The sequence below is a fragment of the Cyrtonyx montezumae genome, unplaced genomic scaffold, assembly GCF_038088225.1.
Source record: "Cyrtonyx montezumae isolate F1298 unplaced genomic scaffold, pur_monq_1.0 scaffold_5, whole genome shotgun sequence".
In the NCBI taxonomy this organism is placed as follows: Eukaryota; Metazoa; Chordata; class Aves; order Galliformes; family Odontophoridae; genus Cyrtonyx; species Cyrtonyx montezumae.
In genome coordinates, this window is record NW_027072056.1 from 22,158,162 (window position 1) to 22,177,375 (window position 19,214).

The 19,214-nt window shown below is 45.2% G+C and overlaps 1 protein-coding gene across 4 annotated transcripts in view; it reads right to left on the reverse strand.

Annotated features, from left to right (window-relative positions):
* MME (membrane metalloendopeptidase) overlaps positions 1 to 15,512 on the reverse strand; it is a 37,019-nt gene extending 21,507 nt beyond the window's left edge. Inside the window, exons 1-9 of one of the 4 annotated variants that reach the window (XM_065748272.1) lie at positions 15,453 to 15,512; positions 12,410 to 12,579; positions 11,019 to 11,054; positions 6,554 to 6,715; positions 5,694 to 5,774; positions 4,882 to 4,977; positions 4,659 to 4,777; positions 3,638 to 3,703; positions 326 to 460 (exon numbers count right to left, since the gene is read on the reverse strand). In XM_065748272.1, coding sequence (XP_065604344.1) covers positions 326 to 460; positions 3,638 to 3,703; positions 4,659 to 4,777; positions 4,882 to 4,977; positions 5,694 to 5,774; positions 6,554 to 6,715; positions 11,019 to 11,054; positions 12,410 to 12,569 — 855 coding nt within the window. In that variant the 5' untranslated portion in view covers positions 12,570 to 12,579; positions 15,453 to 15,512. Of the gene's footprint in view, positions 1 to 325; positions 461 to 3,637; positions 3,704 to 4,658; positions 4,778 to 4,881; positions 4,978 to 5,693; positions 5,775 to 6,553; positions 6,716 to 11,018; positions 11,055 to 12,409; positions 12,626 to 12,764; positions 12,847 to 15,452 lie in introns of those variants that run through there. The other 3 variants (XM_065748271.1, XM_065748273.1, XM_065748274.1) reach the window with 3 other exon arrangements.
* Positions 15,513 to 19,214: the final 3,702 nt, after the last annotated feature.

The window sequence follows — 19,214 nt, forward strand, 5'->3', positions numbered from 1 at the left end:
TCCCAGATGCACTTTCTAAGACAGAACAGAATCCAAGCCTGTTTCTTGCTCCCTTTTCCCTTGAAGGGTTTCTGTGAACAGATCAGGATAAAATAGTTTGCTATTTCTGGAAAGCAGCTAGCTCCCGTTCCCCTTGCTTATTACAAGGCACATTTTCCTATGCGTTTCTTTTGGGTATTCCAGCACCCATATACTTATGGTCAACGTTTGATCCCACAAAGTAACACGAGCGTGTACGTGAACAACTTAGCTTGCAGTCATTTAGCTTCCTTAGGTACGAAGGAGGTCAGGTATTTACAGACACTTTACAGAGTGTTTCGCTTACATTAGCAATTTCTTTCTCCAGGTCCATGACTCTTTTCATTTCTTCAGAAATCTGTGTCTCGTTGAAAGAAATCTTTCTTTCTTGTAGGATTAGTTTAGCTACAGAGATCATGAAATCAACGTAGGCAGAACACGCCTGAAGGAAAAAAAAATGGTTTAAAGACAGAGTTCTTTAAAGAATATCCTGATTACATTTATGATTTCATCTTCATTTTACTGTGTATGGTTCTTCATCTCTTCCTTTAATAACTGTACAGTAATTTATTCCCAAATACTATTAGATCACAAATAGAAATTGAAAATTCCCTCGTGGAAAAGTACTGCGTGATTCGTTCACAGCGAAGCACCGTCAACTGCTGCGCTGTGTTTTCATTATTTAAAATGGGACATTTGTGGGTCTGTGTTTAAACTACCACCTGTGCTTTTTCTAGTTCACTGTAATTACAACTTCCAAAAATACTTTGTCCAAAGAGCAGAGTTCCCAGAAACATAAAGCCAAGAGAAATGCTGATGGACTGTGTGGGGTAGGCGCAGTGGGAATATTTCTGCCGAAGAAGGGCAGCTCTTGTGTGGCCACCTGGAACATTCAGGATCATTGTGCTGCAGCTAAGTTCAGTACAGCTCCATACACTGCAGGTAGTATCATACACATTAAATTTAATATACTTGGATTTACCAAGGATGGGAAAGGAAATACGGAAGTATATTCCTTAAATATTACACTGTCAAATATCTAAAGATCTCATTTTTATTCTGGTTCCTCTTTGATAAACCACGCTCGTTCTTCTTTCAATCAAAATGCTGTTTTTAATACACCAAAAAGGCAAGGTAAATACATAATAAATCAGCCATAATAATACATCTCTTTTATGCGAAATATCTTAATCTCCTGAAACAGTGAGAAAAGTAGGATTAATAAGGTGTGCATGGTTACACCCCTTCTAATGAATGCCACATTTATTCAGCCATTCTGATGGCTTCTTGCTTTGCTGTCCATCTCCTGTCAGCCTCCCTGCCAACAACTCCTGTGTGTGCTGGAAAATCGAGCTGCTCATGAACAATATTGACAGCAGACTTCAAAAAGAAAGGTGGCTCACAGCATCCTGAAGCACTGAACTCTCCGTGTTATTTTTAATTGACAGATTATTTTATCAGAGAGAAAAGCCCATTAAACCACTGACAGCTACATTAATGCTCTAAAGAGAACACATAGAAAGCCTACAAATACCATTCTAAAATATCCAAATCCATGTTTAATTAAATATATATATATTAATACAAACATTAACCCAAACCAGCAAGTCAACAGAAATCTTCAGGTACCAATTAATGCACTTTCATTTTGGCTTAGAGGTGAAGATCACTGCATGTCACGGAACAGACAATTTAGTCAGCTAATTTCAGATGGACTGTATAAATATTTTCAGGTATTTTAGAGGGAACTTGGATGTCAGAATAACTCCTGTAAAGGTATTCTCTTTAAATAGGGAAAAAAAAAAAGTTTTAAAAATTAGACTAGTTCCACTTGTAGCTTAGTGCTTGGAGATACTGACAAAGCCAGGGGTTGAAGGGCAGCAGGCAGTACCTGGTCTGCCTTATACAGCTCAAAGAGTAGGATGAGACAGCAGGAAACAGAGCCAAGCAGAGCTATCAGGGGGCAAGGACTGAAGGGAAGAACATCTCTCAAATGAAGCACTCAAGCTTGTAAAACACACAGTTGCAGAATCTGAATGCCCAGAAGATCAGTGGGACGACCTCCCATGGGAACAGGGAGCCTAGGTGAGATTATCTGTCCCTGTCCCATAGCATATTAAAACCCCAGTGACAGGGACTCCACCAGGCCCTGGGAGGTTGTTCCAGTCTCTGGTTGCTCTATCTGCCTTTTAGTGTCTAATCTCTGTTTCTTTAAAATTTAAAATACTTTAAAATACTTCCTCCCTACACTCCTGAAGTGGAAAGCAGTATGATACCTTCTGGTAGGTCAGAGTTTAGAATAGAAAGTGTGATTTCTTGTGCTGAAGTGGATGCAACATGGGAAAGGGAACAAACTCTCCTAGGGATATACTGGGTCAGTGCTAACAGGCTAATGAAATCATGTCCAAACAATAACATGAATTAAAGGCTAGGAGAGATTTTAAGTATTTAAAGCAATTTATACATCATTAGGCTATTAACTGAGGGCACTGTCGTCTGTTCAGATTTTTTATGCAGTAAAGTGTGATCTTTGGTTCCAAATGGTTGTGTTTGTTTCTTCCTAAGCCTATTAGTGATAAGAAAAGTAATTTCCCAGGATGATTAGATTATGTCTTCTGACTTAGGTTAACTCCAGCCAGTGGGTCCATTCACTCTGTGCCCACTGTGGGCATGAGGACAGCAGTAAATGTGTGGAGTCTGGACTAACACAGCCCTGATGCTATCCCTGGACTCCTGTCACTCTCAGCACTTGCTGATTGATGACAGTCGATCACAGCTCAGCAGGCATCATTTTGTGATCATCATTTTTTGGGTGATCCACAAACACTGCTAGCAATCTTAGTATGAGCTGCCTCCTGATTCAGCTGTAAAGCCCAGAAGAAGATGTGTAATAAAGGTAAATAGTTCCATGTTTATAGGACCTCTTGAAAGGAAGCAAACTTCAAGTAGCTGTTTATAAAAGAATTATGCGGAAAACTACTGTTTCTTCCACATGTATGTTAATTGAAAGAGGAAACAAAGAGAATGAATGATGAAGGAAGTGAGACAGGTTGGGATTTCTGAGACATAGTGATACTAGAGGAATACACAGCTTCCTCATCTGGTGCAGAGACAATTGGTTAATACTGGCAGCTGGAGCCTAGATGGAAAACACTTGGCTTCTAGTGCAGCCAGGAGAGTCAAACAAGGACACTAACATTAATGGCATAATAACATAATATCTCCTCTCCAGGACACTTGCTGTACTGCCTCCCATTCTTAGCTCATTTATTTCTATTTCCCCCTAGTCTCATTCATCTGTAACCTCTGCAATTGTTTCTCCTCGTCTCCTAGCTCCTGATATCTCACCTACTTGCACACTTACCGTGGTTTTTAACTCCAGTCTGTCACACATTGTTCTCACCTGTAGATCAACCTTGTTTAAATGCTCGTGGTTATTACTGTTCTGTTTCAGTTTACCCAATTCTGTCAGTAATGGTTCCCAGGGCAGTGTCAGAATCAGACTGGGGAGAGACTGTTCCAATTCTTTGCCCACCTCACTCTTGGTGGGTACACCTGCCTTGATAATACAGGCTGAAGATTCTAGAATGTAGTCAGTGATCTGTCAGCTCCATCTCACCTCTTGGTATGCACCTGTGCACTCATAGTAGTCACGAGAAGGCAGGCCAAGCCCAGGTTGATCAATCTGCAAATTGAAGTAAAAGTTAAGAAATGTGTAAGGACAAAATGGTATAGCATGATACCACTGTTCAGTCAGTTCTGGTAACATTACACTCTGGCCTAAGGGGAATGTCTTTCCTATCCTCTTTCACTCCTTTAATTCATTCCACTCTCCTTACTCTTGTTGTCTTTGACTTCAGATTTCTTTTTCTGTTGCTGAACAATGCACGCTGTGCACAATCCATCCCAAAACAGTGGATGTACAGAAAAGAAAACAGTCCACAGACAAGCAGGGCAGTTCCTGCATCACTGACACTCAAACATGCAAAGTAGCCCAGGATCTATCCACCCCGGGACAGAGAAGACTGTATCAGCTCTGCACTTGCAGCTGCGGTGTCTTGGGAGCAGCAAGTGCAGATTCACCATAAGCAGTGCTGCCTTCCTCTGGAATTTCCATCTCAGAGATGATCTTACATCTAACAGCAGCACACTCTGGACATGCTGCCTATGCACACGTCCTCAGCTGCTTTGGTGTTCGGGAACTGCAGGTCCTGCAGTACTCTGACATACACATTATAGGCACACAGCACCCTGCTCTGTGTGGTTTTTTTTGCCCAGGTTTTCAGTGACATGGATTTCTGTCTGAAGTGCAAGGAAAGGAAGCCATGCTTATTTACTTGCTTCCATGCATATCTAAGGAGATCGTGAATGCCTTCTGTTCAGTGCACTCATACACTGTATATGTCAGTGTATGTTTCAGGTGTACTCACCTCCCTGAGAATAGCAACGTGTCAGCACAGTGAATAAAGATTATTAACCCTGGAAACAGATGGTGCACTGGCAAATGGATAAGGGAAATTTAAAAACTACAAAGATTCACAAACCTATGCAAAACTGACTGGTAAAATTCCAAGCAGTGACTTTTCTCTTGGCACACAGTTATGTCTGTGCTTAAGGGAGTGCCACCCCAGCAGACTTACATGAATGATATGAGCTGTGGAATTCTTATCGTCTGTGCCGACAAAAAAATTGATCAGGACCTTCTTCCCATATCTGGAGTTGAGCTGTGCAATAGCTGTCTCAGCTGTCCAAGCAGCACCTGGGCAAAGGAAAGGGATTCTCAGCCTCTCTTTTTGGTAACAATGACAAATACCATCGTTCAGAAACGTTAACAGAGAAGGACGTGAGTGCTGACTGTCTTACCATAGGAAGACTCCCAGTTGTTTGTTGCTACGGGCCAGTCAGATAAATTTGCCAGGAGACTGATTAAAGGCATTCCACCTCTGCTATCAATGGTTGCTTTTGGAAAAAATAAAATGAATTAACGTGGCACGTTAAAGCATATAAACAGAATTCTGTCCTACAGTGGTCAGAATGCTGAACCCGAGAACTCTTTCCACCATGGGCACAACAGAACCATGCCCTGACGTATGCTGCTGCTTTAAGATTAAATGTTTAAAATATGCTTCAGGCATGACTGCAAACAACTTCAGCAAATCCCCAGGACCGTGACATTGAAGAACTGCTGTACTTTGACTACAGATAGAACTTACAGTAATAGCTTTGAGAAATATTGATAATTTTATGGAAAATATAAAGAATGATTTAAGTAGCACTGCTGTTTCACTGCACCTTGCAGCAACAGCATCTAGCTCAAATCTTGAAAGAAACGATCCCCTATGTCTTCATAGAAGCTTGATGTGCCCGAGATGTTCTACCTGATCTCTTCTAAGAAAGAAGTTAATTCATATTTAACTGAAAGGATTTGAGTTTAAATACCTGCATCAAACCAGAAAAGCAGGAGTAATGCAGATGCCCTTAAAATAACAAAGCAAACAGGACAGACAGTTCTAACTGCACTCGTGATGTTATGTAACTCCACAATTCAAGAAGAATTTCTGAAGAATTCTGCACTGAAACTACAAATACAGAGATACAGCTCACTTTGGAAACTGAGTTTCTCAGACATCATTCTTCAGATTATCCTATATGCAATAAATTCAGGAGGAACTTACTTTCATTTACACATGATCTGTACAGAGTTTTTGCCTTCTGCACTGCCGTTATATCACTGCTGCTCGGTGTGTCGAGGACATCTGGAACACACAGCAAATGCACCTTAACATCTGATCCTTATTGGAAAAAGAAGTGAAGGAACTGTGAGGCCCTGGCCCTGCCTGCCTTGCTGTCACATTGGGCTCTTCCTGGGGTGCAGCCCACTCCTGCCACTCCTCTACACTCTGCTCCACAGAAATGGAAGCCTCAGGAAGACCGTGACATCCATGAACTGCAAGCTGGTAAAACTAGAAGCTAAGCAAGTAAGGAAAGGCTGTTGAGTCTCCACAGTGGTTCCTTTGACTCTATTACTTTAGTCTGAAAAAAAAGTGAATATGGATAGTTTGACAGTATTCTTGTGGAATAAGAAATGTTTTGTAAATCTATGATGTGACTCTTTAGAAAAATGCTTCCTGCTCTTTGAGGTGCAGTGGGTGAAATACAGATCTGCAGGACAGGGCTGGCAGAGCATACTTCAGCTGACTTGCAGGCAGAGCTCTCTCTTTGTCACCTGGCTTCCCTGCTGCTGTTAGCTCATGAGAGCAATTATACAAATTATAATACGCAGATGAGCACGCAGAGTTCAGATATCAGAAAGGTCAGGTCAAGTCAGCTCTGCTCCAGTGTCAAACACAACACTGTAACTGCCAAGGTACTCTCCAAGCAAACAGTTTGTGGTGAGTTATCCTGAACTGAACATAAAGAAAATGAAATATTTAGTAGCATTTTAAGCTTTGCCAGATAACCACACCTTGTTAGAATTACATGTAAGCCATAAAGAAGAAACTTTATATAGTCCACAAGCATAAACCCCACTGACCTTTTAAAACAACTTCTAGTTCATCTCTTAAAATGTCAAAGTTACTATAACGGGAGCTGGTTTCAGGAATGACGTTCCTCTTAAGCCATCCTCCACAGGCATATTGATAAAAATCATCACATGGCTCTGCAGTGGTGTCCATGTTCTCAATGATTCGGGCTGCTGCAATACAATACAAATCAAGGTGTGAAGACTTTCTGGGGAAGACCAAAGAATACATTTGTTTGCTCTGAAGAGGAAATTACTTTCCCTTTGGTTTAGAACAGGCTCCAGCCTACTTTAACCTTCTAGGCCAAGCAAAATACCAGTCAATAAAATCCAAATCACTGTTGTTTTAGTGCCCTTAGCTCATGTGCTTTTCTATTGCCAGTGTCTATGGATGGCAAAGCTTCCTCTATCTAATCTTGCTATTCATTGTGAGTGGTTACTTGGTTATGAAATATTTAATTTACTGACTTATTTGTTTTGAAAGGGGGTGAAAAGAGAAATTAAAAGCTGATTTCCTGAATCTACATGTGATATCCCAGGCCTATTCCACATTTTTATAGAACTTACACTGCTTCTTGCTGTCACTGACCCTGTCGAAGTTGTCTGAAAGACTAACTGGTCACTGACTGATCCTGACATGGGTTTCCCTTTTGAAATATGCTTTCTTGATGACTATTTCCCAGCTGCTGTTGATAAAATTCCAGTGGTTTATCTTTCTTGTATAGTTATTCCTCCTAGCTTGTTTTCACCGCTAATATGGTAGCAGTCTGTAAAGGAAGGGTGAGATGCTCGGAGTCAGACATCAATTAGTGATAGCTCTGATTTACCAGAATACCAAATGTCCTTCCCATTTTCAGACATAGTTTTTAGTGAATGGTGAGGCTTGTGATTACAAGTATTTGTTCCTCCCACATGGGACAGTCAAACACATAGTTATTTCTCTACTTTCAATATTTTCCACGTCTGTTATGGTGCTGTAAATGAGAGGTGTGGGCAGACTGTTGACTGGTATCCCCCTTGGTTTTCTTGGGATGTTCAGTTAAATTAAAGTTACATTTGAAGCCAACATTAGATGGTTTTATGATGTTGGAAGCTGGAAAAAGCCACAAACACATGCATTTTCAATTTTGGAATGCACAAGTATAATTAAAAAAAACATTGTGGAAATAGGTACAGTGCCTAGCACACCATTTTTCCCTCGTGAAGTTAATGTCAGGATGACTTCAGTTTGAAAGAATACAAGATCATGCCAACAACAAGGGATTACAGTATTCAGTCACGTTTTCTCTGTTTCACACTTGCTTTTTACCCATTCTTGAGAAAGCCAAGCATCCACTCCTACTGTCCAGTCTGCCATAGCAAAGCGTTTTCCCTCTGCCTGTAAATTGGACTGAGATGCAATGGGTGTAAATGGAAACACAAAAAATTTCTTGTGAAATGACTAAAACCTTATTACTATAAGAGTGGTCAAGCATTGGTACGTGTTGCCCAGTAAGTTTAGGAAGTGTCTGTCTTGGAAATAATTCCGACTTGTCTGGACAGGGTCCTGAACAGAATTGTTCAATCCCTGAATTGGACTAGATGATCTCTAGAGGTCACTCCCAATTCCAGCTCTTCTGTGATTGTGTAAACTCCACTATCTTAGTTTCTTTCTAGTTTGTCGTTCTCTATTCAGGAGAAAGTGGATGTTTTGAATGGTGCACTTTATTCCAGTCCTAGCTGTATCTCTTTGCTGTAACACAGGAAGGTTGACAGTTATTACCAGGCTCTCTCATTTTAAGGATATCCTCAGGAATCCCTCTGTTAGACTGAATCCTGATATGTGTTATGTGATATGTATTGGTGGAGCAACAGAGACCTTAATAACCAGGACTTGACAACACAGGGGGCTCTTTCAGTGCCACATGCCAACCTTGTTGCAAAGTCATGATGAGCTGGAAAAATCTTCTGACACCAGAATACCATGTATAGTCTTTCACTATACATGCAAGTTTTCCTTCAGGATGCGTGTTTTAGGTACTGTCTCCAAAAACACTTTCTTCAAGAGAGCCATTTGCACACCCGAATCCCCACATAGCCAGAGATTATTTTCCTGATCCCATGAATAAATTAAAATCTCTGAAATGTGATTTTGTCATCAGTGAAGCCCTGAAGCATCTGCCTGATGTCTCATGTGAACTGCCCCTCTGAAACCAGTGGGATCACTTGGGCTGGACAGACTCCTAAATATGCAGTAAGTTAGTCACGAGTTATTGCTGGGCGCAGTGGAGCATCCAGGCCTGTACACAGACATTTCAGCTCTGGAAATTGGAAATGTGAGACCAATGAACATATTTATGTAATTCTAATACAGGGTCATGCATAACTTTACAAGTCAAGAAAACACAGAGTAACACTTTTCAATAGTTCTCTGTATTGCTTTGATGAACCAAATATTGGTTCTATTCCTGTGCTTAATGTGTTTATTCAGTTTCCTGACTTGCATTGAAGAATGTAGAGATTTATTTGAACTACTTTTAATGATTAATTTTATTGTCATTCTCATCACTGCCAGTTGTTGTTTTAATAGCTTACAAATAAAGTAATAAAAGCTGGAATAACAACTAGTGACCTGGGAAGGATACCAGGGAAGCACTATGTGCTCACATAGGTGACATTAATAACAGATATGAAGATTTCCCATTCTCATTGGTCAGTGGTGTCTGAGCTCAGGCAGTGTGCATCATGCTGTGTGTATCACCATATAAATATATATACATATACTCAAATGCACAGATGATTCTGTGGTATATTCATGTGCTACACCACAATGGATTTCACAAACATTACCGTGCATTCATAAGTTCATAAGTTCATAAGTTCATAAGGTTGGAAAGGACCTATAAGATCATCTAGTCCAACCATCCTCCTATCACTATCTCTACCCAACTACTAAATTAAGTCCTTTAGCACCTCATCTAAACGCTTCTTGAACAGCGCTAGGGATGGTGCCTCAACCACCTCCCTAGGCAGGCCATTCCAGTGCCTGACCACTCTTTCAGAAAAGAAATGCTTCCTGAGGTCTAATCTAAATCTTCCCTGGCGCAACTTGTGGCCATTCCCTCTCGTCCTGTCATTACTTATCAGGGAGAAGAGGCCTACCCCCTCCTCACCACAACCCCCCTTCAGGAAGTGGTAGAGTGCAATAAGGTCTCCTCTGAGCCTCCTCTTCTCCAGACTAAACAATCCCAGCTCCCTCAGCCGCTCCTCATAAGACTTGTGCTCCAGACCCCTCACCAGTTTTGTTGCCCTTCTCTGAACACGCTCCAGGGCCTCAATGTCCTTCTTGTAGTGAGGGGCCCAAAACTGAACACAGTACTCGAGGTGCGGCCGTACCAGAGCTGAGTACAGGGGGATGATCACCTCCCTGCTCCTGCTGGCTACACTATTTCTAATACAGGCCAGGATGCTGTTGGCCTTCTTAGCCACCTGGGCACACTGCCGGCTCATGTTGAGCCGAGCATCAACCAACACCCCCAGGTCCTTTTCCTCTCTACATTCTTCAAGCCATTCTGCCCCAAGCCTATAGAATTGAATCATAGAATAGCAGAACTGAGATTTCATCCTGTGTATAACCCATTGAATGTATATTGTATTTTTCTGTGGGGGTCATCTGTTTGAAACTCCTCCATTAAGGGTACTACCAATTCTGTCAGCAAATAGAAGGATGCTTCTACATTGTTTCTGGCATGTCTGAAGTCTGAATGGGGCCTGTGAATCCAAGTGGGGCCATGAAGCCTCGGGTTGGGTGCTGTGCACTTCAGATTCCTGAACAGTTGTACTGAGCTTACATTACATAAACTCTGGCTTGAAAACGCATTCTTCTGGGATGCAGACTGTCAAAACCTTTATGATTCCTCACAACTTTCCTGTGTCTCTTATTGACATTGTGGGCCTATGCCTTCTCCTGGGGCCGTTTTTTCCCTTGAACTCCAGAGGAGCCATTCATGATGTACAGATCTCATGCAGAATCTATCAGTTCCACACGACAAGAAGTTAACACATAGATACTACTGTATTTATGATGCTTTTCTATTAATAGTATTGAGCTATCAGCTATCAAAACTTTCTCTACGTGCATCTTCAGAGACACTGCCTTTCAGCACGTGCTATAGCACTACCTGAATGCTGACTTGGGGCTGAGGAAGAGCCATCTTCCAGATCACTTAAATCATTTGCTGCAGCTAGAGGTATTTTTTGGAGGGTCTGCTTCTGAGTCTTGAACCAGCTTGACCCCGATGACTTTATGAGATTTGACAATATCACAACATGAGATTTTACATTTGTAGAAAAAGTACACAAAGAAGATGACTTGGGCTGACAGATCACATGCCTCAGTGTGCTGCATTTGTCTGCAATGAGTTGGCAATGTTACGTGGTTATAATTTTGCTTAAAAGTACATATGTATACTTGAAACACACACGTTTTCATTCTTACCTGACTTTATGCAGTCCGATGTCTTGCAAACTCCATCTGGAAAACAATGCAATCATACTTTTAACTTCTACTCAGTGTCAGTATAATAAAAGCTACTGTAAATTCTACTTTCATTGGCAGTCGCTTTAGAAATTGCATTTAACTGCAGGGTACAGTGAGATAAAGATAAAAGAACACTGCGCATTTGGAAAGTGACATTTATAGGATCTGGCTCTAAAAGTACTATCACCCTCATCCCTTTGGGGCTGCTCAGTGCTGGCGCCCATCACACAGAATTTCTGCGGTCATTTGAAGAAAAGGTTCCATCAGTCAGTGAGAAGTCGTAAAAATATTCTTTTTGTTTTAGAAAAGGAGAAATTTGAAGAAAAATAGAAAGTCAATCTGAATTCAGCAGTTCCCTACAATGACCAAAAGGTTTTGGGGGAATTGCGTGAGCACGGTGACACATTCACTGTGCAGTCCTTTGAGCAGAACACGGCTGCAGGACACGATGACTCTTCCTTCCAACACCCCACAAACACAATGCTTTTATTTTCCATTTCTGAATGCCTTTCTTCCAGTCCATAAACAGATAATGGAATAATGAATAGTTCAAATAAAATCATTACGTACTTCTAAGTGAAAAAGATCATTTCTAAACATTCCAATTTGACATCAAACAGAATTCTGAGCTTTCTCATATTTTCCACTCCCAAAAAATCCCCGTATTTCTGCCTAAGCTGAATTATTTTCAAATGCTTTGGTATGGGTACTGAATTACGAAACGCTTTGTACGAGCATACTCACTGAGTCACAATACATTGTGAATGGAAAAAACAGGATTTTCATCCATACAGGAATGTGGAGGAAGCTCTGTAGTTTGTTGTTCTCTGAAAGGATTCTGTTTTGTAGCTTTTTCCGCTTACTGAAGCACTAATTGCAAACAGGAGGATTGCTGAGTCCGGACAAGCAGATGCTCTGTGCTTCCCACAACTTTGCATAAGTTAATTTGAAGAGTTGCAGTTGGAAAACAAGCAGTTCTGCTCAGTGTGCAGCAATCCGAGGTGTGCACGCAGCCTTACATTTCATGTCACTATGCTGTCTAACGACATACATGTGAACCTGATATGCAGCTGCTGCACCCCACGCTGTTCTGTGGGTACAGTCTCGTAGCATCAGGCAAATATTCTGAGCTGACCATTTAAAAATCTTTCTTAACGTCTTCTGTAGTGCAGCTGTATACACTATGCAACATCGACTTTTATAACACTGTTTTAGTACACTGAATCTTGGTTATGTTTTTCTAATATGAACAAGGGGGTCCTATTTGACAAAGCCTTTTTGTGAGATTCCTTAAAATAACTTTACCTTAACGTGTATCTGTACATTCCAACACATGTCTGTGTACTCACCATCGTACGTGGCATACAGGATGATCATGGTGATCGCCACGATGGCCAGCAGAACCACCACAACAATCAGCGCTATTTCCAGGCCGCTCCAGCGCAGTTTCTTCTTTGGTTTCGGAGTATTCATTTCAGTTATATCCATCTGACTTTCTGACTTGCCCATAACCCAGTGTCTGAAAAGGAAAAGGGAAAGTTCACAGGAGAACGTTGAATCACGGCTCTGGAAGTGGCAGCATGGTGACAAAGATTTTTCCTGCGTAGATTTCCATACTATCACAAAGTTTATCTGCAGCACTGCTCTTGAAAGTCACGACACTGCAGTGTGTCTCCTTTTCTCATGCCCACACACAGTACGTACCATGTGTGGCCTACAGGAGAGTGGTCTTCCTTCGTGCAAAGAGGCCACCGAACAGAAAAGGACCAAACCCTGCTTTTAAAACTCACCGTGTGATTTAATCTTGCGATGGTACAGGAATTCACAAGCAAGCAAAAGCAAGTCTCCTCGCCTGAATAAAAATTAACTTAATCTGCCAACTACTTATCTCATGCCAAAGGTCAAAATATACCATTGTGCTTCGCTGTCATCTTTTAAAATATCGTGTAAGCAATTCTTGACTACAGCTTTACAGCTGTCACTAAAAATAGCAAAAACTAACTAAATAAGTCAGGCTCTGCTGGGAGCGTGCCACACTGACACTGCAGATAACACGGATTCACACTCATCTTCCAAGAACTGCCACCAGGTCCTCTGTGCTGATGTGCATTGGAGGTAACTGCAGCACGTAAGCAGTGGGAATGTGAACACACTCACTCATGGAGTGTGTGTACAGCTGCAGATTTAAGAGTGTGTTTGTGTCACTCTTTACAGACCACTCGGTGTTGCGGTGGACCAAGCCTTGCTCTCCGTGTGCTCACATTTGCTTTGGGCACAGTCACTTTCTTTGATATTCGCATTCCTGTACACCTAGCAATGTATTTCTGTTTTTTGCAATGGGAACCTGAGAGTTTCAATTCACAGCTTTCCCTGCTGGAGGTCCTCCTGTGCCCATCACACCTGCTTTTCCTCCCAGGCAGTACCAGCAGATGGATGCCCTTCTCAGCTTCTACTTCCACTCAAGTCCCAGACTTGTACGTCAGTTATTCTAAACTGGATCAAGTTCTTGTGGCTTGGATTCACCTTTGTCTCCTCAAACTGCTACAGCCTTTCAGATAATCGGTCTTCACTTTTTCTCAGCATGCTGTTTCTGTCCAATTCTTGTCTCAGTGCAGAGAACCACAGCATTGTAGGGGTCAGAAGGAGAGAACCTCGTCCAGCCCCATTCCTGCCATCCCTGCCTCTGCTTTCACAGCCACCTCAGGAGCCAGCTCCCTCTGCATATCCCTGCAGCGTGTGCTTATAAATAAAGATACTGACGAATTCAGTATCCTGGACCTAAGTAAACACATTTTGTGTCCCACCTGTTTACATAATGCCTGCTTAAGTGTACCCACAGACACGGTCACACTAATGCTGTGTGTCCAAAGGAAAAAGGGAGCGTTTTATGTCAGTCCTGTCATCAGTTCCAGTCTCACTGCTGCTCCCTGGGCAGCAGGCTGCACGCCGTGCCAGCACTGCCAGCAATTCTGCAGCTCTAAGGCTCTGCCCAGTGCTGCCCTCCCACATCTGCACCACTCCCACCCCTCCGTGAGCCACTCTCGTTTGCTCCTCTGAAGTGTGGGGTCAGTGCTTCTGAGCCACAGAACCATGCAGGAGTGAGAGCCATGCCGAGAAACGTGTCCTGTGCTACTGAACTAGAAATTCACAGATAATGTAAAGGCAAACTGTCAATTAACCTTTTATTAACCATTATGCCCTTCCCACCTCCAGTCATAGCAAGCAGCAGAAAACGGAATTCATCTTGACTAAATGCTGACCAGTGGATCCTCTGAATATTTGGGGCCTAATTTAAGAGGTGATGTTTGTCTCTGACAGTGTCTTTGAAGCACTGAAAGCACAGTTTATTGGAGCAGACAGAAACACTGCACCTTTGCATGCCAAGATGTTCCTTGCAGCTAAGTTTTTCCAAATGAGTTAATCTTTCTGTTCCTTCAGGAGTGCTCCTCGTGTTTAAAGGCATCCTGCTAATTTTTTCCTCTAATAATTTAGAGAATGTATCCGTCTGCATTAACAAAGTCCTGGTAAGAGCATCTGTACTTGCTAACTGCAAGCACACCAGAAGCACAGGAATAATTTAAGCAGATAGAAGCGCAGGTAATGGGGCTTTCTTACATTTCTGTTAGTGTTCTGTGATGCCGGCTGCCCACTAGAGCAAAGATACAACAGACAGCTGAAATTAATTCCTCGGACCCTGATCTAGTTGCACAGGGAGCTGATGCGGTAGCTTTTCTCCATGGGATACGTATGCTTAAGGATGACTCGAGGCGTACCTGGTTCTCGGTGCAGTCTCTACAGGGAACGCAGCGCAGCACGAAACGCGCTCCCTTTTTTGTCATGGTGTGGCACGCAGCGTGCAGGCGAGCTGCTCCCGGCGCGGTACCAGCACGGCGCAGCAGCTCGGGCTGCCTTAGTGCCTCCGGGCTCCCGGCTGCAGCCGAGCACCACGCGCTCGGGATGCCGGCAGCCCGGCGGAGCCCTCGGGCCGGTCGGCTCGGTGCCGCTCGCTCGCGATTCCGCCCGCCGTGCTCCGCGCTGCCCGGCCGGGGCCGGCTGCCGGCGGGAGGAGCCCCGTGGGCGGGGATGTACCGGCGGGCTCCGGCCGGGCCGCACCGCGCGGGGAGGACGGCCGCACACCCGCCGAGACCGGGGAGCACCGGGCGGACCGGCCCCGCCGCGCCGGCTCGAGCGTCGATGTGCCCGCGGGCTCCGTGCCCCGCATGGCTCGTCCCGTCCCGTCCCGCAGCCCGCCCGACGGCACGCCGTCCCGAGGCCGGTCCCGCGGCACGCACGCCGGGAACACTCGGGGTCGTCCGGAGCCCCGCAGGACGGTCGGGGTCGGGGAGCCGCGCGGGGCACGTCCGCCGCTCCCGGCCCGCGCCTCGCACTCACCGGCTGCCGCTCGGAGGGATCCGACCGCGGGGCCGCCACACGCATCCCCGGGCGGTGCGGGGCGGGCGGGTTAGGCTGGCGGGGCGGCGGCCGGCCGGCGGCGGGACTCAGCGCCCGTCCTGCCCGCGGGCAGCGGCGGCGACGCGGGGTACCGGCATCGGCGGGACATCAAAGCCCGGGGCGCTCCCCCCTCCGCTGCCGGAGCCGAACCGCCGGCGCTCTCCGGGTGACCTGAAGGCTTCTTCCTCTTCGCGACCGTAAAAACGCGATGGGGCAGGAAACAAACAAACAACACCCCCCCACCCCACCCCCCGCCCCGACGGCGGCGAACCGCGATGTTCACCTCGCGGAGCTTCCCCCCCAGCGCTCAGCCTCGGGGCGGGCGGTGCGACGGGAACCGCGGCCGGCGGGGCTGCCCCATGGCCGGCGGCATCGCGGGGTGGGCGGCCGGGAGGGAGGGACGGCGGAGCGGGCGGAGGGAGCGGAGTCCTGCCCGGGCTGCGCCTCTCTTCCCGCTCGGCTCCGGAGAGACGGAGATGATGCACAGAGAAGGGCAGCGGCCGCATGTCTGCAGCGCCTCTTTCCGTGCAGCCTCACTGCCTTTGCCAAATCGATGCTGTCGCATACCCGCTGCGAGATCTTATAGCCTCATTCACTTTCCTCTCACAAGAGGGGCAGCTGCAAGTTCTCGCCCGAAGAGACAAGTTTGATGGGCCAACCCGTGCAGAAAGATGCTTCTTTCATTCTTACCGAGTGCTATGTTTATTAAGTTTCATTTTTACTAATATAGTCGCAATTGCCGGATGAAGCAAGATGAGTTTCTCACATCCCCTCTCTCGAATCAGATATCACACTCTCTTCTGCTGCCTTCCTAAAGGCGCCGGTGTCGCCTCTAAAACAGAAATGGCAAATGAAAGTTCTGAAATGTTTCCTTTCCAGCTGCATACACTGACACATCTGCAGCTCGAGAGGCACAGCCTTCCCCCTCTGTACAAAAAGTGAAATGGGGGGCTGACTTCTTTCCATAACTGCACAGCAACTGATCCACAGAGCACACATGACGAAGATGGGACAGCAGCGTGGTATCAGCTGGACAGAATGTGAAAACAAAGCACTTCTGCCCTACAATCACCCTCATGCAAACGATACAAACTCTTACCAAGCAATGTAAGGGTAGATGAATACGCGTGATCTTACATCTGGATGCCTACTGTACAGCCTTAATTGCAGCAGAACTGAAAAGCAGAAGGCAGTGTGTGAGGGCTGAACTCAAACGGCAAGAGAAAGACTTGTTTCAGAATCCTTGGGTAAATGAAGAAAGTGTAACTGGCAATTCACCTTCAGATGGTCCGAAGAGAGCTGCCAGGCCTGACGAGCAGTGTGAGTTTCCACTCTTGTAGAACCCTGTGCCTGGAAAAGCAGAGTATATACGTCTGTATTTCTACATGTGCAGACTAAGGGAGGTATGACTTGTGAGTCAAACACAGTAATTCCCATTTGGACATTCTTCAGGGAAAACTCCCATCACGTAACATAGCAGCTCGGACCCATTATCTACACTCCCACGGACAGTCAGAGGAGCAGAGCCTGCTCTGGCTGGCAGTGTGCCCTCCAGCTGCCCACTGCTGGCAGCGTTCTGCAGATGTGTGCTGCCTGGCTGTGCCAGCCTGGTGGGTCCTCTCACCACGCAGTGGGGTGCACATCGACTGCATGGAGCATTTTCTGTGGGTGGTTGTATGGGAACTGTTGGATCACAACCTGAACCACTGATGGATCACCTGAGGTGAGCACTGAGTCAGCCACAGGAGCACAGGTGCAGGCAATGTACCTGTGTGACTGGAAGGAGTGGAGTCTGGCTCCACCTCTCCCAGACCCCATTTAAGGGCTGACCACCACTGGGGAAGGTTCTCTTGTTGGAGATCCCTCCCCTGGGGAGTTATCAGCAAACTTCAACCATCTGCAAAAGGTGAGCCTCTTTTTATTTACTGGTTGTCTGTTTACCATCTAGATAAGCCTAGCAAAATATACCATCTTCCTCACTTTTTTCTGTGGATACTATTCTTTTGGGTTGTTTACCCTATGATGGTCCTCCTCTCAGTGGCCACCGAGCTCTGCTTATGAGCATCTGCAGCCATTTATTCACTGAGATCAGGAGTGTATGTAGTTCTTTTTAGTGCCCTATGATTTTAGGGTGATCTGCGTGCTTGTTACGTTAGTGGCAATACTCCGTACACTGATAAGGTGCTCAACCCATGGCAAGAGGAAGCAGAGAGAAGATCACAGGTTGCATTATTTCCTGTCAAATTCTCAGCATTTCTTCTTACTCAACTTCGTCATCGTTCCGTTATCATCTCTTCATCAAAGAGAAAAGCAAACCCTGAGAATCACAACAGAAAAATTCACCCCTGGAACTGAAAACATAATTAAAACCTCACAATTGGTGAATATAATAAATGGTTCAGCCTTGCAACCCTCCCAAGTTGCCATGCTGCTTTCAGAGTAGATAGCACTGCTGGGATCCTGCAGGTTTGTCCTCCAGGGATCCCTGGTGACCTTCCTGCTCACGGACAGCTCTGGGCTGAAAGTTACAGGAGGGAAATCTGCAGAGCCAGAACTCAATGGATGATTTAGAGTCATAACCAAACCAGCAGTGAAAGAACAAAACATCGTTAACACAGTGCCCTCGGAAAAATAAAAGTTCAATACTGATTTAAGAGGGTGTGATAGTAGCTTTACCTCCTGGAAATCAGTGGCTGGAGAAGGATGCTTTCCTGATGGCAGGTAGTTCAGAACAACATGTGGAATGGATGCAGTGTGCAGCCTTCAGAAGAACAAAGTGCATCACAAGTACTGACAATAGCACTATGATCTCTGGATGGCACTTAGGAAATTAGAATTCATTTACATTGCTATGAAACACAGTGGATGGCACCCCCATATTTCCTTTTGGGAAAGCTCACTTTCCCGAAGTAACAAAGACAACGTTCAAGAAACAAACAGCATTAATGTAGCCCAAGTGATTGCAGTGACCCATCTCAATCCTGCTGTGTTCTTTTCCCAGTTAAGCCCTGCATCATGGGCAGCAAAGGAATGTGGAAAATTTCCTCCTGCCTTCTGGTCAGTGCTGTGGGCTGCAGGGAAATGGAGCTCCATGCTGGAGCCTGGCACAATCAGGGCTCTCCAGGTAGATTTATAGTGAATCCACGTCTGGGTGATTTCTCATTTAGGAAAGCAGACAGCACAGGCCTCAAATATTTGCTTCAGTGCCTGAATTATTCAGGTCTAATTGCATTGTATTGCAGGGCTCTGTCTTTGCAGCTGACATTTATGCAGTCTGCATTTATACAGACTGGAAGGAGCAGTCCTTGAAAGCAGTCCTGCAGAGAAGGGGTCCTGACAGATATAAAACTTAACATGAGCCAACACTGTGCTCCTGCAGCTTGGAAAACAAGTGGTATCTTGGGCTCCATCAGCAGAGGGGTGGTTAGCAGGGACAGGAAGATGATTGTCCCTCTCTACTCTGCTCTTGTGAGGCCCCATCTGGAGCACTGCATCCAGGTCTGGAGTCCCCAGTACAAGAAAGACAGAGAGCTGTGGGAGAGGGGCCAGAGGAGGAGCACAAAGATGCTCAGAGGGCTGGAGCACCTCCCCTATGAAGACAGGCTGAGGGAGCTGGGTTTGTTCAACCTGTAGAAAAGAAGGCTGTGGGGTGACCTCACTGCAGCCTTTCAGTACCTAAAGGGAGCCTATAAACAGGAGGGG